Below are 25,606 nucleotides of genomic sequence, written 5' to 3' on the forward strand. Positions count from 1 at the left end.
CAGCCATACAGCCCATACAGCCCATACAGCCCATACAGCCATACAGCCCATACAGCCCATACAGCCCATACAGCCCATACAGCCATACAGCCCATACAGCCCATACAGCCCATACAGCCATACAGCCCATACAGCCCATACAGCCCATACAGCCCATACAGCCATACAGCCCATACAGCCCATACAGCCATACAGCCATACAGCCCATACAGCCCATACAGCCCATACAGCCATACAGCCATACAGCCCATACAGCCCATACAGCCATACAGCCCATACAGCCCATACAGCCCATACAGCCATACAGCCATACAGCCCATCAGCCATACAGCCATACAGCCCATACAGCCATACAGCCATACAGCCCATACAGCCATACAGCCCATACAGCCATACAGCCATACAGCCATACAGCCCATACAGCCATACAGCCATACAGCCCATACAGCCATACAGCCATACAGCCATACAGCCATACAGCCATACAGCCCCATACAGCCCATACAGCCATACAGCCCATACAGCCCATACAGCCATACAGCCATACAGCCCATACAGCCCATACAGCCAACAGCCATTACAGCCATACAGCCATACAGCCCATACAGCCCATACAGCACATCCATACAGCCCATACAGCCCATACAGCCATACAGCCCATTACAGCCATACAGCCCATACAGCCATACAGCCATACAGCCATACAGCCCATACAGCCATACAGCCCATACAGCCCATACAGCCCATACAGCCCATACAGCCATACAGCCCATACAGCCATACAGCATACAGCCATACAAGCCCATTACAGCCCATACAGCCCATTACAGCCATACAGGCCCATACAGCCATACAGCATACAGCCCATACAGCCATACAGCCATACAGCCCATACAGCCCATACAGCCCATACAGCCATACAGCCCATACAGCCATACAGCCATACAGCCATACAGCCATACAGCCCATACAGCCCATACAGCCCATACAGCCCATACAGCCCATACAGCCCATACAGCCCATACAGCCCATACAGCCATACAGCCCATACAGCCATACAGCCCATACAGCCCATACAGCCATACAGCCCATACAGCCCATACAGCCCATACAGCCATACAGCCCATACAGCCCATACAGCCATACAGCCCATACAGCCATACAGCCATACAGCCCATACAGCCATACAGCCCATACAGCCATACAGCCCATTACAGCCCATACAGCCATACAGCCCATACAGCCATACAGCCATACAGCCCATACAGCCCATACAGCCCATACAGCCCATACAGCCCATACAGCCCATTACAGCCCATACAGCCCATACAGCCCATACAGCCATACAGCCCATACAGCCATACAGCCATACAGCCCATACAGCCATACAGCCCATACAGCCCATACAGCCCATACAGCCATACCATACAGCCATACAGCCCATACAGCCATACAGCCCATACAGCCCATACAGCCCATACAGCCCATACAGCCCATACAGCCCATACAGCCCATACAGCCCATACAGCCATACAGCCCATACAGCCATACAGCCCATACAGCCATACAGCCATACAGCCCATACAGCCATACAGCCCATACAGCCATACAGCCCATACAGCCATACAGCCCATACAGCCATACAGCCATACAGCCCATACAGCCCATACAGCCCATACAGCCATACAGCCATACAGCCCATTACAGCCCATTACAGGGCCCATTAGTAGAGGATCCCCTTTGGCTCACAAAATGACAATGGAAGGTTCCGGTGAGATTACAGATCCGGTTTCCGGGTTGGTGCTGCTCGGTAAATAAGCCTCTTTAATAAGATTATACACAGGAGAGAATGGAGCAGCACCAAGTTGGCCAATAGGTTTTCTCCTTACACTGACATTCAGCGTTTTAATAAAACTACAATTCCCAGCATTCCCTGGCAGCCACAGATTGTTCTAATATTAAGTGTGGAACCTTGTGATTGGGAATGGGTTTTGGCAGAAACAAGGGTAAAAGGGGTAAAAAGTGGGAGGAGTCTACAAACTGTATACCCCTCCCACTGTGTGCCTTAAACTCCGCCCCTTTCACTGCAGCCCCCTCTCCTTTCCTGGTTGGTGGGATGGGCTTAAATATTAACCCCTGCACTGCTCATTCGTCTGCTCAACATCCCGGCCGCACCCCAGCACTTTATACAGGATTCTGATATGGACAAATCCCGAGCCCTGGGGCAATAATATGTCATGGGGCAAATATTACTTTTATTTAAATATACAAATTATAGTTCAACATTCATCCAGATCTTTGTGGTGCAAACTGTATCCGGCCTAATCCAACAACTGCAGCTGTACCCCCATACTGTACTGTATAGGGAAACACTATGGCACCTCCTACCCATATGTATAAATACAAATATACAGAGAAGGAATGTTCTGGGCATACAATAAGCTGTACCCCCATACTGTACTGTCTAAGGGAAACACTATGGCACCCCCTACCCATATGTATAAATACAAATATACAGAGAAGGAATGTTCTGGGCACACAATAAGCTGTACCCCCATACTGTACTGTCTAAGGGAAACACTATGGCACCCCCTACCCATATGTATAAATACAAATATACAGAGAAGGAATGTTCTGGGCACACAATAAGCTGTACCCCCATACTGTACTGTATAGGGAAACACTATGGCACCCCCCACCCATATGTATAAATACAAATATACAGAGAAGGAATGTTCTGGGCACACAATAAGCTGTACCCCCATACTGTACTGTATAGGGAAACACTATGGCACCCCCTACCCATATGTATAAATACAAATATACAGAGAAGGAATGTTCTGGGCACACAATAAGCTGTACCCCCATACTGTACTGTCTAAGGGAAACACTATGGCACCCCCTACCCATATGTATAAATACAAATATACAGAGAAGGAATGTTCTGGGCACACAATAAGCTGTACCCCCATACTGTACTGTCTAAGGGAAACACTATGGCACCCCCTACCCATATGTATAAATACAAATATACAGAGAAGGAATGTTCTGGGCACACAATAAGCTGTACCCTCATACTGTACTGTCTAAGGGAAACACTATGGCACCCCCTACCCATATGTATAAATACAACTATACAGAGAAGGAATGTTCTGGGCACACAATAAGCTGTACCCCCATACTGTACTGTCTAAGGGAAACACTATGGCACCCCCTACCCATATGTATAAATACAAATATACAGAGAAGGAATGTTCTGGGCACACAATAAGCTGTACCCCCATACTGTACTGTCTAAGGGAAACACTATGGCACCCCCTACCCATATGTATAAATACAAATATACAGAGAAGGAATGTTCTGGGCACACAATAAGCTGTACCCCCATACTGTACTGTCTAAGGGAAACACTATGGCACCTCCTACCCATATGTATAAATACAAATATACAGAGAGGGAATGTTCTGGGCACACAATAAGCTGTACCCCCATACTGTACTGTCTAAGGGAAACACTATGGCACCCCCTACCCATATGTATAAATACAAATATACAGAGAAGGAATGTTCTGGGCACACAATAAGCTGTACCCCCATACTGTACTGTCTAAGGGAAACACTATGGCACCTCCTACCCATATGTATAAATACAAATATACAGTGAAGGAATGTTCTGGGCACACAATAAGCTGTACCCCCATACTGTACTGTATAGGGAAACACTATGGCACCCCCTACCCATATGTATAAATACAAATATACAGAGAAGGAATGTTCTGGGCACACAATAAGCTGTACCCCCATACTGTACTGTCTAAGGGAAACACTATGGCACCTCCCACCCATATATATAAATACAAATATACAGAGAAGGAATGTTCTGGGCACACAATAAGCTGTACCCCCATACTGTACTGTCTAAGGGAAACACTATGGCACCTCCTACCCATATGTATAAATACAAATATACAGAGAAGGAATGTTCTGGGCACACAATAAGCTGTACCCCCATACTGTACTGTCTAAGGGAAACACTATGGCACCCCCTACCCATATGTATAAATACAAATATACAGAGAAGGAATGCTCTGGGCACACAATATTATTTATTTCTTTAATGAGAAACTATCAATGTAACATTATAGTAATGCATATGTACCATTATTTTCAAAAGCCTAAACAGGATAAAAATCCCATTAATCTATTCTCAAGTCGGTATGACCAGGTCTTTAGGCAGCAGAGCAACATGTCTCCCCAATTCCTTATCCGCAATCAGTCAGGCCTCTGAACCATTTAGCTATTAGACAGGTTCCATTTGCACAAAAAGGTTTAACTTGATGGAATTGTGTCCTTTTTCAACCTCAGTTGCTATGTATAAGCTTGGCAGTACGTGAGAGCTTATGGAATTGTGTCTTTTTTCAACCTCAGTTGCTATGTATAAGCTTGGCAGTACCCGAGAGCTTATGAAATTGTGTCTTTTTTCAACCTCAGTTGCTATGTATAAGCTTGGCAGTACCCGAGAGCTTATGGAATTGTGTCTTTTTCAACCTCAGTTGCTATGTATAAGCTTGGCAGTACCCGAGAGCTTATGGAATTGTGTCTTTTTTCAACCTCAGTTGCTATGTATAAGCTTGGCAGTACCCGAGAGCTTATGGAATTGTGTCTTTTTTCAACCTCAGTTGCTATGTATAAGCTTGGCAGTACCCGAGAGCTTATGGAATTGTGTCTTTTTTCAACCTCAGTTGCTATGTATAAGCTTGGCAGTACCCGAGAGCTTATGGAATTGTGTCTTTTTTCATCCTCAGTTGCTATGTATAAGCTTGGCAGTACCCAAGAGCTTATGGAATTGTGTCCTTTTTCATCCTCAGTTACTATAAGCTTGGCAGTACGTGAGACCCTACGTCAGGAGTCGGATCCAGCAGTAGGAAATATCAGGGCTGTTTGGCCGTTTAGACACACAGAATACAGGGTGCAAGGGCTCGGTGAAGGTGGCAGTGAAGGTGTGTAAGTGCCTGATGGGGGCGCTCAGCTCATAAAAGGACAGACGCCCGGCCTCGTAGTCTAAATAAATCCCAAATTTGCAGCAGGATAATTTGTGCAACACTCGGACCTCCCTCCCGTGCATCATGGCGTCCCCCTTATGGCACCGACACAGGCACCAGGATTTGCTATTCCCGTAGCCAATAAAGGAGCCTCTCCGCTCTATAGTGGGGTACGCCACCCCCAGCATCCAATCCCCCGATTCGCTGGCATCCACCGCCCAGTAGTGTTTCCCAGAGGAGAAAGCTCTGCAGCTTAAAGCCTGGCACGACTGAAATCTCTTGGGCGACTCCGTCCGGTGCTGATTTGTCCCCGACCAGGACACGGTGGTCAGGTCTCTAGTTACAACCACATTGTTGGCGGCCGTGTCTTCATCCACCCGTAGGTCCGACGCCACTTGGACATCAAACCATCGCGTTGGTTTAACATCGGGCAGAAGATCAGCTGAGCGGGTATGAAGGGTCACAAAGGCTTCGGCCCCTACGGCGCGCAAAGTGCCATGGACCCCTTGAAGTTCTTCCATCAGCTGAAGGTCCTCTTCTAGATCCGTGCAGATACTGTCCGACTCCCATTCCTGAAGGACAGTTAATGGGTCGACCATGTTGCACAGGTCCTCTATGTAACCCACTTTGATGGTCAGCTCTTCTGCCCTTGCCTCCAATCTGCCGATTAAGGCGGAGGCTGTGGTTGATACCTGATTTTCCTTGTTGGATATTTCATAGCTGGACCTCCGAGCCTCATCCCTAAGGGGATCCTTCATATCCTTGAACAGGGCAGTGAAGGTTCCTACCAGGGTGGCCACTCTATTCTTCTCTTCTCTCCGGTGTCTCTCTAGACTCTGGGCTGCCGCCTCGGTCTGCTCTCTCTTTAGGGACAGTGTCTTCTGGAGCTGCCTCAGTTTCTCCTTCTTCTTCTCAGAAGCCTCGGAGAGTGGCTCCACCTGATGCCCCCGGTGCTCTCCGACGAGGCAGCAGGAGGCGCAGATACAAACATCATCGTGGGGGCAGTAATAGTTGCGGGCTTCCTTGTGAATGCAGCAAAGTTTGCCCCTGGTGGAAGCGGTGGGCTCGGTGAGGACGTGCTCGGCCGACTCGGGGTGCACCCCCACATGGGTATCGCACAGGGAGGCCCCACAGTGCAAACAGGTTTTGGCAGCAGGAGTAGGAGAGTGGGTGCAGTAGGTGCAGAGGATTGCGGTGCCGTCTCTCTGGGGCTCAGCTGCCCGGAAATGCTCCGCTATGTTACTCAGCACTGTGTTCCTCCGCAGGGCAGGGCGCCCCGGGTATTTCTCTCTGCACACCGGGCACCTATAGACCCCAGACCCCTCCTGGGTGCCCAGCACCCGCCCTATGCAGCCCTGGCAGAAGTTGTGGCCACAGGGCAGGGTTGCGGGGTCGGTATAAATCTCCAGGCAGATGGAGCAATACAGCTCCTCTCGCAGCTCCGACGCCATGGCAGGAGAAGTGAAACTGAAAGCAAAGGGTCATGTGCTTGCGGGGATTGGCCTCTCACTGCCGTTTTCTTAACCCTTTGTGTTCAGCAAATGACATTACGTTTTGCTGGGTGGCCTGGGCCTCTTACAGCCCTGTTCTGTATCAAACTGAGGGTGCAATGCAACATGGCAGCTTCTCCCCAAAATGCTGAGTTTGCTCCCATGTCTGTCACTTGCAGACCTGAAACAACAATCATTTTTAGGCCCCCAAACTAATGAGAGGGCTGGACTGTACCCCCCCGGCTCCACTGGCACATTAACCCCCGCAGTGCCTCAGCCAGCTAATAATGCTCAGTACGGGCACCACCCGGGCGGCGCCACATCTCCCGTATTCTGCTCGTGTCTCGTGCTGGGGAGTCTGCGGGCCCCTCCCTGGCGTGTTGTTGGCTGGGCCCGTCTGTGCCGTGTGGTTGGCTGGGCCCGTCTGTGCCGTGTGGTTGGCTGGGCCCGTCTGTGCCGTGTGGTTGGCTGGGCCCGTCTGTGCCGTGTGGTTGGCTGGGCCCGTCTGTGCCGTGTGGTTGGCTGGGCCCGTCTGTGCCGTGTTGTTGGCTGGGCCCGTCTGTGCCGCGTTGTTGGCTGGGCCCGTCTGTGCCGCGTTGTTGGCTGGGCCCGTCTGTGCCGCGTTGTTGGCTGGGCCCGTCTGTGCCGTGTTGTTGGCTGGGCCCGTCTGTGCCGTGTTGTTGGCTGGGCCCGTCTGTGCCGCGTTGTTGGCTGGGCCCGTCTGTGCCGTGTTGTTGGCTGGGCCCGTCTGTGCCGTGTTGTTGGCTGGGCCAGTCTGTGCCGTGTTGTTGGCTGGGCCCGTCTGTGCCATGTTGTTGGCTGGGCCCGTCTGTGCCATGTTGTTGGCTGGGCCCGTCTGTGCCGTGTTGTTGGCTGGGCCCGTCTGTGCCGTGTTGTTGGCTGGGCCCGTCTGTGCCATGTTGTTGGCTGGGCCCGTCTGTGCCTTTGTTGGCGGGCCCGTCTGTGCCGGTTGTTGGCTGGGCCCGTCTGTGCCATTGTTGTTGGCTGGGGCCCGTCTGTGCCGCAGTTGTTGGCTGGGCCCGTTTGTGCCATGTTGTTGGCTGGGGCCCGTTGTGCCATGTGGTTGGCTGGGCCGTTTGTGCCATGTTGTTGGCTGGGCCCGTCTGTGCCAGTTGTTGGCTGGGCCCGTCTGTGCCATGTTGTTGGCTGGGCCCGTCTGTGCCATGTTGTTGGCTGGGCCGTTTGTGCCATGTTGTTGGCTGGGCCCGTTTGTGCCATGTGGTTGGCTGGGCCCGTTTGTGCCAAGTTGCATAAAGATCTCACATTCCCCTCAGAAACTGCGAGTGAGAATTTAGCATCTTATTCTTCCTGCGCAGGTCGGGCAGCCGGGCACTAATGAGAGCCTATGAGGGCTGGCACAGGCGGAATATATAAGGATTAAGGCAAGAGAATGGCACGGTTTCTATTCCCAGCTCGTATTGCTCTGCCCTCCGCTATGTGTATGGTTTGTATTTCAGCTCATACAGCAGCACCCTACCTGCCCCTGCTCCTATATATATATATATACAGTCTGCTCATTTTCCTATAGGACCAAACTGTAAATTATATCCTTATAATCGGAGCTTAGTGATGTCATTTGTCACATGACTCAGTAAAACTTACGTATATTATAATAAAGTACCCCCTGTTGTAAAATATGAGGATATTAGAAGTATATACAATGGGGGGGCCGCACTTTCATTGTAAGGATTGCATTTGGTTGGCTCTGGGCACCCATATATATATATATACAGTATATACACACAGTGTTGCACATACACAGCCCTTTCTCTCATGTTATTTATCCACCTCCCCTTATATAATATACAAGGCTCTGTAACTGCCCCCCCCATACATTATCAGTTAGGGCACCAGTAGAAATATTGGGGCTCCATTTAACTATCCCCCCCAAACTGCCAGCCCACCCCTAATTACGCCAAAATCCCATTCATAGTCCACTCATCCCCCCATAAACCCCACTTTTAATCCTATGGGGCCTGTCACGGACCCCTGATAGAGAAGCCCCGCCTCCCCCTTTAGATCCTTTTCATCCTTACATTCTGCTCGCCCCCTACTGGACAAAGGAAGTGTTGAACCCAGAAAAAATAAAGATGGCAGCAGCCTTTACCATAGAGACCCCCCAAGGAATAAGCAGCGCCCCCCGGCACAAATCCCTACAGTATCACCAGACTGCGCTTCACCTGAGCGCTTTCACTCTTACAGGGACTCCGGGTTAAAGGACAAGGACAAAGCCGAGAAAACTGAATTATTTAGTAACAACAGTGGATTTGTTCCCCCAGAAACCCCGGCGCGATCATCGGCAGATAAAAACCAAAGAAACCGGCAGGATTTAATATTCACATTGGAATCACTGGCTCAGCCTCCCATTGGTTCCCCTCTCTCCCCCATCCCAGGCCTATACAGACTGCCATTGCTGCAACCCACCTGGTAACCCCTAGCAACCATACATCTAACTGCCGACTGGCGGCTATGGTTACTTACCCGGCATTTGTACAGGGAACTCACAATATCTCATTCAGCGCCTGACCTTTCCTGTTCAATTTAATCTGGATTAACGTTGAGTAAACATTACATCAGAGAATAAAATAATCCTGTAATAACACAGTATGTTCCTTTGTCAAACAGCGCGGCCCTGCGGGGACTCTACCGGCGCCGACACAATGAAATAACCGCTAACAATACTCTTCCTAAATGCCAGCCAGACCCCAGATACGGCATGTGTACTGTAGGTACATATAGTGACAGATAGATAGATAGATAGATGATGGATGATAGATAGATAGATAGATAGATAGATAGATGATAGATAGATGATAGATAGATAGATAGATAGATAGATAGATGATGGATAGATAGATAGATAGATAGATAGATAGATAGATGATAGATAGATAGATAGATAGATAGATAGATAGATAGATAGATAGATAGATAGATAGATAGATAGATAGATAGATAGATGATAGATGATAGATAGATTAGATAGATGAATAGATAGATAGATAGATAGATAGATAGATAGATGATGGATAGATAGATAGATAGATAGATAGATAGCTAGATAGATGATAGATAGATAGATAGATAGATGATAGATAGATAGATAGATAGATAGATAGATAGATGATAGATAGATAGATAGATAGATAGATAGATAGATGATGGATAGATAGATAGATAGATAGATAGATAGATAGATAGATGATAGATAGATAGATAGATGATGGATAGATAGATAGATAGATAGATAGATGATAGATAGATAGATAGATAGATGATAGATAGATAGATAGATAGATAGATGATAGATAGATAGGAAGGTAGATAGATCTGTGCCATCCAACGAGGAGGTTTAGAGACGGACGTGACCCCGTGTTAATGAAAACCTGACACTGCACTTTTATTCCGAGAGAAATGATTTGGAATTGATTTGTAATTTGGAAGCATCTCAGCTGTGATTCCGGAATTTCATTACTTATTAAAGGGCCCGGAGTTCCTTAACTATGTATGAGCCCAGTGTGGAGACAGCAGGGCAGGATGGAGACAGCAGGGCAGGATGGAGACAGTAGGGCAAGATGGAGACAGTAGGGCAAGATGGAGAGAGTAGGGCAAGATGGAGACTGTTGGGCAAGATGGAGACAGTAGGGCAAGATGGAGACAGTAGGGCAAGATGGAGACAGTAGGGCAAGATGGGGACAGTAGGACAAGATGGAGAGAGTAGGGCAAGATGGAGACAGTAGGGCAAGATGGAGACAGTAGGGCAAGATGGAGACAGTAGGGCAAGATGGAGACAGTAGGGCAAGATGGAGACAGTAGGGCAAGATGGAGACAGTAGGGCAAGATGGGGACAGTAGGACAAGATGGAGACAGTAGGGCGAGATGGAGACAGTAGGGCAAGATGGAGACAGTAGGGCAAGATGGAGACAGTAGGGCAAGATGGAGACAGTAGGGCAAGATGGAGACAGTAGGGCAAGATGGAGACAGTAGGGCAAGATGGAGACAGTAGGGCAAGATGGAGACAGTAGGGAATGGAGACAGTAGGACAAGATGGAGACAGTAGGGCGAGATGGAGACAGTAGGGCAAGATGGAGACAGTAGGGCAAGATGGAGACAGTAGGGCAAGATGAAGAGAGTAGGGCAAGATGGAGACAGTAGGGCAAGATGGAGACAGTAGGGCAAGATGGAGACAGTAGGGCAAGATGGAGACAGTAGGGCAAGATGGAGACAGTAGGGCAAGATGGAGACAGTAGGGCAAGTTGGAGACAGTAGGGCAAGATGGAGAGAGTAGGGCAAGATGGAGACAGTAGGGCAAGATGGAGACAGTAGGGCAAGATGGAGACAGTAGGGCAAGATGGAGACAGAAGGGCAAGATAGAGACAGTAAGCGAACATAATTGAGACAGTAAGACTAGAGGTCGGCAAAGATGGAAATCGTAGGACAATACTGTGACACTTTCCCACTTTCTCTCCGGCCCAACAAGGTGTGAAAACAAAGTCTGTTTTGGCCACGAGATGCCGAGGGTCTGATTGCCGGCACAGTCTATAAATACCGGGGAGAGAAGCGGCACTTACACAATCAGCAGAAGGGTGTAATCTCCCCAAACACTCACTTAGCCGGGGTACAGTGTGTCCCACTTAGCGACATGTTTAATCCCCAGCAAATTGCTTGTCATTAGTGAATTTGCATTGACGTTTCCCTGAACCAATTCAATCTGAAATTCTAATGTAAAATGATTCCCCCCCCCCGTGTGTCGCCTCCCCCTCCCACCGGCAATAATCATATCCAACCTTCCCGTGGCGCTACTGTCTGTATGTGCCCAAGCGTCTGGCCCGCTATCTCTAACGGATCCCAGTATGTGATATTTATATCATTCCCTGGCCCACAGAGCTTACAATCTAATTCCCTAGATATACATATTCTTGGGTAAATGTGTTCAGAAGCCATTTGTTTCTATATATCTGTAACCTTGTTATGGGCTAAGGGGGCCCAGCCTGAAGGCCAGTTAGGGGGGGATTTGGGGTGAGTGCTTATTTGTGCCCTGGGTACCCCTGGAACTATAGCGGGGTGACTGTTACCCCAATGTTTCTATATATCTGTAACCTTGTTATGGGCTAAGGGGGCATAGCCTGAAGGCCAGTTAGGGGGGGATTTGGGGTGAGTGCTTATTTGTGCCCTGGGTACCCCTGGAACTATAGCGGGGTGACTGTTACCCCAATGTTTCTATATATCTGTAACCTTGTTATGAGCTAAGGGGGCCCAGCCTGAAGGCCAGTTAGGGGGGGATTTGGGGTGAGTGCTTATTTGTGCCCTGGGTACCCCTGGAACTATAGCGAGGTGACTGTTACCCCAATGTTTCTATATATCTGTAACCTTGTTATGGGCTAAGGGGGCCCAGCCTGAAGGCCAGTTAGGGGGGGATTTGGGGTGAGTGCTTATTTGTGCCCTGGGTACCCCTGGAACTATAGCAGGGTGACTGTTACCCCAATGTTTCTATATATCTGTAACCTTGTTATGGGCTAAGGGGGCCCAGCCTGAAGGCCAGTTAGGGGGGGATTTGGGGTGAGTGCTTATTTGTGCCCTGGGTACCCCTGGAACTATAGCGGGGTGACTGTTACCCCAATGTTTCTATATATCTGTAACCTTGTTATGGGCTAAGGGGGCCCAGCCTGAAGGCCAGTTAGGGGGGGATTTGGGGTGAGTGCTTATTTGTGCCCTGGGTACCCCTGGAACTATAGCAGGGTGACTGTGACCCCAATGTTTCTATATATCTGTAACCTTGTTATGATTTGAAGAGTTGCCTCCAAGGACTAATGTATTCTCTAAAAATCCTACATTTTATAACTAAAAGCTCTGGATCCATAGGGAAATCCCTTGTAGCCGTATGTGTGAGTTTGGGTTTTGCCGGCGGCCATTGAGTTGTGACTCAGCTTGTTTGTATCTGAATACAAAATGCAATATTTCCCTGATCAAAGAGACGTCGATCCTTCTCAACCTCCTGTGATCTCCAACCAATAATGATATTGATCCCCAGAAAGCCAAACAAAAGTGCACGCAGTCAGGCCACGCACAGTGACCAATCAGATGTACTTGGGTGAGTAAATAGGCCTTCAAGCCAATATCTCCCATTTTGCCTGTAACAGACCATCAGAGCATTGCGCGTATCTATAAAATGTCCGTTGTAAGAAAGTTACAGAGGGATTGGAGTAACCAATAAACAAGCAGCCTAGGTGGTCAGTGGGCTCCATGGTGGCCTCCAAGTCTATTGACTTCATCCACATCTTCATCTTCCAACGCAAACGCAGAGAGTAGACAGTTAAGTGCCCCTTCCAAGTCCCCTATTGAGGACCAACATTTGGTCACTGCCAGACTTAACCAGGTTACAGATATATGAAACATATCATAGTTCGGGGTTCATTCCAAATCTTCCTTCAACTTGACTATCAAGTTGGGTTTTCAGGAGTATCCAGTCAAACAAATAGTAATCTCCCCCAAATTTTACCCTAACTGGTCTTTAGGCTGGGCCATTCCATCTCTGGGCTCCCATTGGTGAGCCAGCCCCACATATTGGAAACCACTGCCAATTCTTAGAACATTCATGAGTTACTATAGGACCAGGCTAAACAAAGACCTCAGTGACTTTCAGATACTGGGAACTAGAACCCTCACTATCCCTGAAGCAAATGCAAATAGTACTCACCCCCAAAATTTACCCCAACTGTTCTCTGCTGGGCCATTTTGTTTTAGGGATCCCCTTGATGGCCCAGCCCTATAGTTTAGTAGGCTGGGCCATTCCATCTCTGGGCTCCCATTGGTGAGCCAGCCCCACATATTGGAAACCACTGCCAATTCTTAGAACATTCATGAGTTACTATAGGACCAGGCTAAACAAAGACCTCAGTGACTTTCAGATACTGGGAACTAGAACCCTCACTATCCCTGTGACTGAAGCAGATGCAGAACTTCATAGCAAGATCATCAAGGTCAACAAATATGGGTTCATTCCAATTCTTCCTTCAACTTTGAGTTGGGTTTTCAGGAGTCTCTAGGCAGGCAAATAGTACTCTCCACCAAAATTTACCCTAACTGTTCTCTGCTGGGCCATTTTGTTTTAGGGATCCCCTTGATGGCCCAGCCCTTCAGTTTGGAAACCACTATTTATTATTAGAACACTTAACTACACCTTCATGAGTGACTATAGGACCAGGCTACACAAAGACCTCAGTGACTTGCAGATACTGGGAACTAGAATCCTCACTATCCCTGTGATGTAAACACAAACCCCTCAATCCAAATAAAATGGTGGCACATGATGTAGTAGGAAGGCAAAGGCCACCAACTCCATATTTCAAACAGCTGTGTTGAAGTTCAACATATGGAACGCAGACATCTGGCCAAACAAAGGTTACCACAACCCAACCTTTTCTCTTACAACCAACACAACCCTGCAGTAGGAGGTATCTGACAAGCTTAGAGGAACAGGAATTGACAGGAGGAATGATTGGTGGGAAGGACGGACTTCATACATTTTCACAGAAGGTTCTGCCATGTGTAGAGTCACAAGCACTAGGAAAACCACTCCCCCGCACAAGTACAAAAATGTTTATTGTAAAACCTAATTTTATTGCTCAAGGGACGCGGGAAGAAAAGCTTCTAAACATGAAACTGTAATGCGAAACGTTGATACCCCCGAACCTACTGAACCCATGTCTTCTTCTGCTCTACTGAGAAGATGTGAAATTGTCACCAAGCCCCCTATTGCCCCTCCTCATCATTTAGTTTCAGGGAAAACGTGATATTTGTCTTTTTTTACTTTCCCATTAAGGAGTCGGCTGCTTAGATATCCGAACTGTAATCAGAACGGGACAGGATCTGACCAGGAGGGGAACATCTGGCTGGCTTTGGAACCACTACCAGCTTGCCCCCTTTAGTGGAACTGCCTTGCTCTGCAAAGCGGTCACAGCAACAACGAGGGGAGGTGAAAGTGCCAGGCAGACATCTGGATTCCCACAATGCACCCTGCCCCATCGCCGGAGGCTGAAACATAATTGGAGTTTGTTCTAGCGAGAGCAAAATTAGTGCTGATGATGCGGGTCAGATTGTTGGAAATGCGCTGTGGGGCTCACAGGGCAAACAAATAATTGGTTCCCAGGACAAAATGCATTAGGCAAACATATGGCCATTATGCTTTGTATCTACGCGTCGCTCAGCCATCGGCGCCCTCTTTAATTAACACTTTACTTGGTTTTATTTAACTGAATGAGCTACAACCCTAGTGCCTAAATTATTGTTTCTATGGAAACTAGTAACAACTCTAGTTTTTGGAGCTATTTACGGACCATCATAAGGGAGAAATAACCCCAGTTTGGGCACCAAGAGGGCTTCCAGGCTGTTCAGGACTCAATGGAGCCTCTAGTCTAACCAAGCAACATGGATCTCCATCCTTTCCCTGGATCTTCTGCCCAATCTCAGGGTAACTAACGTGTACATGAGCAGGGCTACCATCAGATAACCAAGTAGGACCCTGTGTAAGTGGCAGCAAAGCACAGTTCCTGCCCTGCCAGTAATTTCTATTATGTCCACCTAACTCCAATAAAGGACTTGGGTGAGACAAAGGGATACACAGTTACCCCATTGCTATCAATAAATTGTGTTCCTCCCCTTTTTTATATCCCCAGTATTAGTGGGACATCAGGGTCCACCATGAGCCCTAGACTTTTTAGGAGAGAAAAAGGAAAGGAGAGAAGAAGAGGGTAAAGAAGTTCAGTTCAGAAATTCTAAACCAAGGAGGGTGAAGGAGAGAAGAATATGAAGATGAGAGAAGAAGAGGGTGAAGAAGTACAGATCACAAATTCTAAACCAAGGAGGGTGAAGGAGAGAAGAATATGAAGATGAGAGAAGAAGAGGGTGAAGAAGTACAGATCACAAATTCTAAACCAAGGAGGGTGAAGGAGAGAAGAATATGAAGATGAGAGAAGAAGAGGGTGAAGAAGTACAGATCACAAATTCTAAACCAAGGAGGGTGAAGGAGAGAAGAATATGAAGATGAGAGAAGAAGAGGGTGAAGAAGTACAGATCAGAAATTCTAAACCAAGGAGGGTGAAGGAGAGAAGAATATGAAGATGAGAGAAGAAGAGGATAAAGAAGTACAGTTCAGAAATTCTAAACCAAGGAGGGTGAAGGAGTGAAGAATATGAAGATGAGAGAAGAAGAGGGTGAAGAAGTACAGATCACAAATTCTAAACCAAGGAGGGTGAAGGAGAGAAGAATATGAAGATGAGAGAAGAAGAGGGTGAAGAAGTACAGATCAGAAATTCTAAACCAAGGAGGGTGAAGGAGAGAAGAATATGAAGATGAGAGAAGAAGAGGGTGAAGAAGTACAGATCAGAAATTCTAAACCAAGGAGGGTGAAGGAGAGAAGAATATGAAGATGAGAGAAGAAGAGGGTGAAGAAGTACAGATCAGAAATTCTAAACCAAGGAGGGTGAAGGAGAGAAGAAATAATGAAGACTGAGAGAAGAAGAGGATAAAGAAGTACAGTTCAGAAATTCTAAACCAAGGAGGGTGAAGGAGAGAAGAATATGAAGATGAGAGAAGAAGAGGGTGAAGAAGTACAGATCAGAAATTCTAAACCAAGGAGGGTGAAGGAGAGAAGAATATGAAGATGGAGAAGAAGAGGATAAAGAAGTACAGTTCAGAAATTCTAAACCAAGGAGGGTGAAGGAGAGAAGAATATGAAGATGAGAGAAGAAGAGGGTGAAGAAGTACAGATCACAAATTCTAAACCAAGGAGGGTGAAGGAGAGAAGAATATGAAGATGAGAGAAGAAGAGGGTGAAGAAGTACAGATCAGAAATTCTAAACCAAGGAGGGTGAAGGAGAGAAGAATATGAAGAGGGAAGAAGAGAGAAGACAGAAGAGGTTATAAGAGAGAAGCAGGCAACAGAGGATAAAATGATAATAGCAAAAAGCAATGAGAGGGGGAAGAGAGAAGGGCGGATAGGGGGCCCCAAGTCTAAGGCTAACATTTCCATTGCTTCCTGGCCATCTTAGGAGTAACATGCTGAGTTCCATGACCTGTAGGTCTTAGATGCCCATGTCTATCTTAATGCCTCTATGGACTAACTGCGGCTCATATCCAGTGTCCCACCCCACCCATCCAGCCATCACATCTAGATGACACTGTTCCTACATTACTGTTTATTGGTTTATTGATTCCCATGACCTCTCAGGCAGAGCCATTTGTCTGCGACGCTCCCCTTCCGACTGCTACATCTCTCCCCAATGTGACTTGTCTTTGTCTCACCTGTGTCAAAATGTTATCTTGCCCTATTTGCCCTTTGTGTTTTGCCTTCAGCTGCTCTGTGGCCACTACGACACAGGCAGATAGATCTCACCCAAGATCTCTGCAGAAGTTGAGACCTACAAGGGTCCAGGGAATAAGATGGAACCAGATCTTAAAAGACGGTTTTGGGTCTGAACGTGGTGTTATTAAACCGTTTTTGATGCTACATGGTGCAAAGCCGTCATCATAGACCTAATGGGGGTGTGAATTTAGTAGTCAGCCGGCTGCTGGTCAGGTTTCTCTGTATATTTGTATTTATACATATGGGTAGGAGGTGCCATAGTGTTTCCCTTAGACAGTACAGTATGGGGGTACAGCTTATTGTGTGCCCAGAACATTCCTTCTCTGTATATTTGTATTTATACATATGGGTAGGGGGTGCCATAGTGTTTCCCTTAGACAGTACAGTATGGGGGTACAGCTTATTGTGTGCCCAGAACATTCCTTCTCTGTATATTTGTATTTATACATATGGGTAGGGGGTGCCATAGTGTTTCCCACAGTACAGTATGGGGGTACAGCTTATTGTGTGCCCAGAACATTCCTTCTCTGTATATTTGTATTTATACATATGGGTAGGGGGTGCCATAGTGTTTCCCTTAGACAGTACAGTATGGGGGTACAGCTTATTGTGTGCCCAGAACATTCCTTCTCTGTATATTTGTATTTATACATATGGGTAGGGGGTGCCATAGTGTTTCCCTTAGACAGTACAGTATGGGGGTACAGCTTATTGTGTGCCCAGAACATTCCTTCTCTGTATATTTGTATTTATACATATGGGTAGGAGGTGCCATAGTGTTTCCCTTAGACAGTACAGTATGGGGGTACAGCTTATTGTGTGCCCAGAACATTCCTTCTCTGTATATTTGTATTTATACATATGGGTAGGGGGTGCCATAGTGTTTCCCTTAGACAGTACAGTATGGGGGTACAGCTTGTGTGCCCCGCCCCTCTCTGACATCACTGTATGAAGAGGGCAGTTATGGGTATATAGATAAGCAACACTCATTAGCAGGAAGAGAAATCGGCGTGCAGTGATGTCATGGGCAGGGTGGAGTCAAGGTCAGAGTTAGTCCCGCCTCCTGCCCACAACCTGCTCATTCCTACCATATCTACTAACTTAAGTCTTTGATGCACCATCATAAAGATTTGATTGAATTTTGCCTGATTTCTGACTAACGATAATTGCCATGAAACATGGAACTCCTTGGATACCCCGAGAGTCTCCTTCCTTAGGAACAAGGACAGTCTTTCCCCGAGAGTGTTGCGTCCTCTCCTGAAGAGCCGGCGAGCCATCCATCAACGTGCCACCGCGACGCTCTATAAATAGGCAAATTTCCCTGTTTTACACCGATCGGTTCTTATTGCTCTGCCCCCGAAGGGTCACACAATGAACCATTAGTGTTCTATGTATCTCAAACCATCAGCAACCAGAGGTGGATCATCCGTTCCCAAACACAGCGACGTAATTGGCAGCGACACGGAGAGGGGGTTTATATGGCGCAGTGACCCCAGCATAGAACTCAATGGCACAGTGACCCCAGCATAGAACTCAATGGCACAGTGACCCCAGCACAGAACTCAATGGCACAGTGACCCCAGCATAGAACTCAATGGCACAGTGACCCCAGCACAGAACTCAATGGCACAGGGACCCCAGCACAGAACTCAGTGGCACAGTGACCCCAGCATAGAACTCAATGGTACAGTGACCCCAGCACAGAACTCAATGGTACAGTGACCCCAGCATAGAACTCACTGACACAGGGACCCCAGCACAGAACTCAATGGCACAGGGACCCCAGCACAGAACTCAATGGCCCAGGGACTCCAGCATAGAACTCAATGGCACAGTGACCCCAGCATAGAACTCAATGGCACAGTGACCCCAGCACAGAACTCAATGGCACAGTGACCCCAGCATAGAACTCAATGGCACAGTGACCCCAGCACAGAACTCAATGGCACAGTGACCCCAGCACAGAACTCAGTGGTACAGTGACCCCAGCACAGAACTCAATGGCACAGTGACCCCAGCACAGAACTCAATGACACAGGAACCCCAGCACAGAACTCAATGGCACAGGGACCCCAGCACAGAACTCAATGGCACAGGGACTCCAGCATAGAACTCAGTGGCACAGTGACCCCAGCATAGAACTCAGTGGCACAGGGACCCCAGCACAGAACTCAATAGCACAAGGACCCCAGCATAGAACTCAGTGGCACAGGGACCCCAGCATAGAACTCAGTGGCACAGGGACCCCAGCACAGAACTCAGTGGCACAGGGACCCCAGCATAGAACTCAATGGCACAGGGACCCCAGCACAGAACTCAATGGCACAGGGACCCCAGCACAGAACTCAATGGCACAGGGACCCCAGCATAGAACTCAATGGCACAGTGACCCCAGCACAGAACTCAATGGCACAGTGACCCCAGCACAGAACTCAATGGCACAGTGACCCCAGCACAGAACTCAATGGCACAGTGACCCCAGCACAGAACTCAATGGCACAGTGACCCCAGCACAGAACTCAATGGCACAGTGACCCCAGCACAGAACTCAATAGCACAAGGACCCCAGCACAGAACTCAGTGGCACAGGGACCCCAGCACAGAACTCAATAGCACAAGGACCCCAGCATAGAACTCAGTGGCACAGGGACCCCAGCACAGAACTCAGTGGCACAGGGACCCCAGCACAGAACTCAGTGGCACAGTGACCCCAGCATAGAACTCAATGGCACAGTGACCCCAGCACAGAACTCAATGGCACAGTGACCCCAGCACAGAACTCAATGGCACAGGGACCCCAGCACAGAACTCAATGGCACAGGGACCCCAGCACAGAACTCAATGGCACAGTGACCCCAGAACAGGACTCAATGGCACAGTGACCCCAGCACAGAACTCAGTGGCACAGGGACCCCAGCACAGAACTCAATGGCACAGGGACCCCAGCACAGAACTCAATGGCACATTGCCCCCAGCACAAAATGACACAGTGCCCCAGTATCAAATGACAGTGACCCTGGTGCTAAATGGCATTGCCCCCAGTAACAAATGACACAGTGACCCCAGCTCTAAACAGCACAGTGCCCCATTAACAAATGGCATGTTGGAAGCACACCTACATATTTTATATCCATCCATTCAGACACAATATCTATCTGCAGAGTACACAGAACCTGTGCTGACACCCGACAGGATTCATTTTGTCGTCACTATATTCATTTTTGTGTTGATTTGGTGATTACAGAATACACTTTTTAGGAGGAAATCAAGATGGCAGCTGTCTAAGGAAATGAAGTAAAACAGTATGGCAGCCCCCGCCCATGCGTATAAATACAAATACAGAAGAGAAAGAATGTTCCGTGTCAGACGCAGAACATAAAGTATCACAGCAGAAGTCTCTGAACCTGCGCCCACCGGGTGCCCACTGGGTGCCCACTTACCCGCTCCTTCCTGATTCTTCCGCTTTTCTCTCTTGCAGCTTCTGATGACGTCGGGGCTCCAGTGGGTGAAGTTTTGGGGTCCGGCTGCGGACAGAAATACAGATCAATTCTCACAGCTGGCGGCCTGATTCACCAGGAATCAGCCAACCCTGGCGGAGCTCAGAGACTCAGATGGAGAGTGGAGGATGAATCACAACAACACCAGACAGGGTGGGAGTTCCAGTAACAGCACAGAGATGGGGGGGGGGGGGTCACGCCTTACGCTTATACCTGGGGGGCCGCACCCAACAGAAAGGCACATATAGCAATAATTATCCACATAGGCAGGGGGTTGCCTTCCATTCACCCCCGACACCAGACAGTACAGGACAACCACATATTTGTATTGATACTGCACATCTCTGATTTATGTGACTCCTTCCCCTGGTGGGAGCTGCCATACTATTTGCCTTGCTTTGCTATTCAAGTCACACTCAGCAGCATATGAAACAACAACTAGTTCACTATTTTCCCCTATGCAGTATATTAGAGAGACAAATGAAAGCACAACACTTCCACCTACTGGACGCGGGCGGCCATCGCAGCTACATAGAAACAACAAGATGGCAGTTGCTTTCCCGGTGAGACCCCAAAAGGAAACAAGAGAAGCCCAACAAGCTCACAATTACACAGCACATAGAATAGGTCATTTAGTTATTTTCACATAGTTACAGTGCATTACAAGTTGCCAAGCTGTTACCAGGCAGGAAGGCAAAGCTGCAGGGGTTAGTTTCTGATCCCTGTGGCTGTAATACAGATTATTTGCCTAAATAGTAACAGATTAGAAAGAGAAGCCCCAATGACCCCCAGTTGTAACTTTATGAAGGTCTTCTTGTCTTTTAGAAGGCACTAGGCCTCCAATTCTGGGTTTGACACTGTTAACAGGCAGGCAGAGCTGCAGGGGTTAGTTTCTCATCCCATGGCTGCAGAACATGTTTATTGCCTGAGTATTAACAGATTTTACCCTGGCTGTGACTGTATGAAGTTCTGCTTATGAGTTACAGTTGTGCATTACAAATTACCAAGCCGTTAGGTTATCTGACACGGTTACCAGGCAGGAAGGCAAAGCTGCAGGGGTTAGTTTCTGATCTCTGTGGCTGTAATATGCATTATTTGCCTAAATATTCCCATATTAGAAAAAGAAGCCCCAATGACCCCTAGTTGTGACTTTATGAAGGTCTTCTTGTCTGTTAGAAAGCACTAAGCCTCCTGGTCTGGGTGTGAGGAAATGTGCCTTACCGGCACGGCGGGGACGCCCGCCGCGCTACCATCGGCGGGGACGCCCGCCGCGCCGTCTGCTCCCTGTGCCTGCCCCTTCATAGTGTGCGCGCGCGCGCACTTCCGTATACTTAAAGGCGCAGGCGCGCTGACGAATGACGTCATGACGCATGACGCATGACGTCAGCGCGCAATGGCGCCAAATTTGAAAATATTTAAAGGGCCTTTCTATTGTTACTCATTGCCCGTGATAGGATTTGATTCCTGGTGCCTTTTGAGCCTTGTGTATTTTGTTCCTGTATCCTGCTTGTTGCCTTCCTGTGTTTTTGACCCGGCTTGCTCCTGACTATCCTGATTTTCCATATCTGACCTCGGCTTGTACTTCGACTACGTTTTCGTCTCATCCTGCTGTATCGATTATTCCGGTTTGACCCTTGCCTGTCTGACTATCCTTGATTGCTGCCCGCCCCGACCTAGCCTGCCTGACGACGACCTTGTTTAACCCTATTTGTACCGTGATCTTCGGCCTAACTGACTTTATCTACAGTCGTGCCCCTTTGCTTGCCAGAACTCCTGCCTCGTTCCCCTCGTTAAGTCCAGGTGGCATCTGAGTAGCTGAGGGCTCCTCCCGAAGCCAAAGGCGGTCACAACACTGGTGAAGCCGAGCCGAGACAAGGGAACTTGGCATCTGTTCTGGTTTAGGGTGCCGACCGTGACACTGGGTTTGACACTGTCACTAGGCAGGCAGAGCTGCAGGGGTTAGTTTCTGATCTCTGTGGCTGTAATACAGATTATTTGCCTAAATATTCCCATATTCAGTATCTAGTAGAATTAAGTCTAAAACAACTGGACTTTTCTGAGTTTTTCTTGAAAACGTTTCACCACTCATCCGAGTGGCTTCTTCAGTTCAAATGACTGGTAGGGAATTCCCCGGTATTTAAACTCTTGATGGTAGTAGAGTCACCAACATACAATGGCGCGTTGACATCCTTACCCCGGCAGTTTCACAACAGTTCACACTTCCAGTCATGTACTTTGAAGGATTAACACCTTCATCAATGAGAATCTTGGTACCATTGTGATTGGATCATACCTTCTTACACATGTCAGTTTCAGCTAACACCTAACTGAACAAGTTCAATGGAACCATTGTGATTGGATGTCTGTGACTCTACTACCATCAAGAGTTTAAATACCGGGGAATTCCCTACCAGTCATTTGAACTGAAGAAGCCACTCGGATGAGTGGTGAGACGTTTTCAAGAAAAACTCAGAAAAGTCCAGTTGTTTTAGACTTAATTCTACTAGATACTGTATATCATGACCTGGATGAATGAGAATCTTCATAGACATATTCCCATATTAGAAAGAGAAGCCCTAATGACCCCCAGTTGTGACTTTATGATGGTCTTCTTGTCTGTTAGAAGGCACTAAGCCCCTAGGTTGGGGTTTGACATTGTCAACAGGCAGGGAAAGCTGCAGGGGTTAGTTTCTCAACCTCATGGCTGCAGTACATGCTTATTGCCTGAGTATTAACAGATTTTACCCTGGCCGTGACTGTATGAAGTTCTGCTTATGATTTACAGTTGTGCATTACAAGTTACCAAGCAGTTATTTGACATGGTTACCAGGCAGGAAGGCAAAGCTGCAGGGGTTAGTCTCTAATCTCTGTGGCTGTAATACGGATTATTTGCCTAAATATTCCCATATTAGAAAGAGAAGCCCCAATGACCCCTAGTTGTGACTTTATGAAGGTCTTCTTGTCTGTTAGAAAGCACTAAGCCTCCTGGTCTGGGTTTGACACTGTCACTAGGCAGGCAGAGCTGCAGGGGTTAGTTTCTGATCTCTGTGGCTGTAATACAGATTATTTGCCCAAATAGTAACAGAGTAGAAAGAGAAGCCCCATTGACCCCTAGTTGTGACTTTATGAAGGTCTTCTTGTCTGTTAGAAGGCACTAGGCCTCCTGGTCTGGGTTTGACACTGTCAACAGGCAGGCAGAGCTGCAGGGGTTAGTTTCTGATCCCAGTGGCTGCAGTACATGTTTATTGGCTGAGTATTAACAGATTTTACCCTGGCTGGGACTGTATGAAGGCCTGCTTATGATTTACAGTTGTGTATCTCAAGGCACGTGCAGCTGCAGGGGTTAGCTTCTGATTCTTGCAGCTCTGTATATATATACAGGTATAGGACCCATTATCCAGAATGCTCGGGACCAAGGGTATTCCAGATAAGGGGTCTTTCTGTAATTTGGATCTCCATACCTCAAGTCTACTAAAAAATCAATAAAACATTAATTAAACCCAATAGGAGTGTTCTGCCCCAATAAGGGGTAATTATATCTTAGTTGGGATCAAGTACAGGTACTGTTTTATTATTACAGAGAAAAGGGAATCATTTAACCATTAAATAAACCCAATAGGGCTGTTCTGCCCCAATAAGGGGTAATTATATCTTAGTTGGGATCAAGTACAGGTACTGTTTTATTATTACAGAGAAAAGGGAATAATTTAACCATTAAATAAACCCAATAGGGCTGTTCTGCCCCAATAAGGGGTAATTATATCTTAGTTGGGATCAAGTACAGGTACTGTTTTATTATTACAGAGAAAAGGGAATCATTTAACCATTAAATAAACCCAATAGGGCTGTTCTGCCCCAATAAGGGGTAATTATATCTTAGTTGGGATCAAGTACAGGTACTGTTTTATTATTACAGAGAAAAGGGAATCATTTAACCATTAAATAAACCCAATAGGGCTGTTCTGCCCCAATAAGGGGTAATTATATCTTAGTTGGGATCAAGTACAGGTACTGTTTTATTATTACAGAGAAAAGGGAATAATTTAACCATGAAATAAACCCAATAGGGCTGTTCTGCCCCAATAAGGGGTAATTATATCTTAGTTGGGATCAAGTACAGGTACTGTTTTATCTGTATCACTCTATCAGATGTATCTGTCTGTCCCTCTGTGTATATATATATATATATATATATATATATCTGTATCACCAGATGTATCTGTGCCAGCATCTGTGTGGTTAATTAATTCAGCCCCTAATTATTTTACGGTTCAGCAGTATCACTGAAACGACACCAATTACAGAAATATTAACTGTTTCTGCTCCAGAGGGGAAATGCAACCTGCGCACTGACCCATACACACAACATCTGCTCATTAACAGAGACTGCTAACGGCACGGGCACCGTATGGGAACAGCAACTACTGCAGCGCCTCCCCTTATCCTACTGCACACAGTATGTATGTATATATATATATACCCAATTTATAGGTAATGTTTAGTTGTCCTTTACCAGCAATGCACCTCATACTGGGAAACAATATGGCAGCTCCCCCCCCTCCATATGTATACATTTATATTGTTATTTATAACATTTATTAATGCCACCACATTCTGCAGCCTTGTACAGTAAATGGGTGTATACACTGACATTCAGAATAAATATATAAAACAACCAATAACATACAAATATACAGAGAAGGAATGTTCTGGGCACACAATAAGCTGTACCCCCATACTGTACTGTCTAAGGGAAACACTATGGCACCCCCTACCCATATGTATAAATACAAATATACAGAGAAGGAATGTTCTGGGCACACAATAAGCTGTACCCCCATACTGTACTGTCTAAGGGAAACACTATGGCACCCCCTACCCATATGTATAAATACAAATATACAGAGAAGGAATGTTCTGGGCACACAATAAGCTGTACCCCCATACTGTACTGTCTAAGGGAAACACTATGGCACCTCCTACCCATATGTATAAATACAAATATACAGAGAAGGAATGTTCTGGGCACACAATAAGCTGTACCCCCATACTGTACTGTCTAAGGGAAACACTATGGCGCCCCCTACCCATATGTATAAATACAAATATACAGAGAAGGAATGTTCTGGGCACACAATAAGCTGTACCCCCATACTGTACTGTCTAAGGGAAACACTATGGCACCTCCTACCCA

General features: G+C 47.2%; 2 protein-coding genes across 6 annotated transcripts in view; both read right to left on the bottom strand.

The window, feature by feature from the left end:
* The window catches only part of shisa6 (shisa family member 6), a 283,418-nt gene that overhangs the window by 15,292 nt on the left and 242,520 nt on the right, over window positions 1-25,606 (bottom strand). For 2 of the 5 annotated variants that reach the window (XM_031894475.1, XM_031894476.1), the window contains one exon: window positions 20,356-20,439. The exons of the other annotated variants lie outside the window; for them this stretch is intronic. In XM_031894475.1, coding sequence (XP_031750335.1) covers window positions 20,356-20,439 — 84 coding nt within the window. The remainder of the gene's footprint in view (window positions 1-20,355; window positions 20,440-25,606) is intronic. 5 annotated transcript variants of the gene reach the window in all.
* On the bottom strand, window positions 4,541-6,587 carry LOC108644814 (E3 ubiquitin-protein ligase Midline-1). Its single transcript, XM_018089637.2, has one exon. It carries the CDS (start codon window positions 6,490-6,492, stop codon window positions 4,897-4,899), a length of 1,596 nt encoding a protein of 531 aa, XP_017945126.1. The 5' UTR covers window positions 6,493-6,587; the 3' UTR covers window positions 4,541-4,896.

Source organism: Xenopus tropicalis, chromosome 10 (assembly GCF_000004195.4).
Source record: "Xenopus tropicalis strain Nigerian chromosome 10, UCB_Xtro_10.0, whole genome shotgun sequence".
Taxonomy (NCBI): Eukaryota; Metazoa; Chordata; class Amphibia; order Anura; family Pipidae; genus Xenopus; species Xenopus tropicalis.

Excerpts from the sequence above, each read along its gene's own strand:
- LOC108644814 (XM_018089637.2), bottom strand. The coding sequence starts at position 6,492 with ATGGCGTCGGAGCTGCGAGAGGAGCTGTATTGCTCCATCTGCCTGGAG.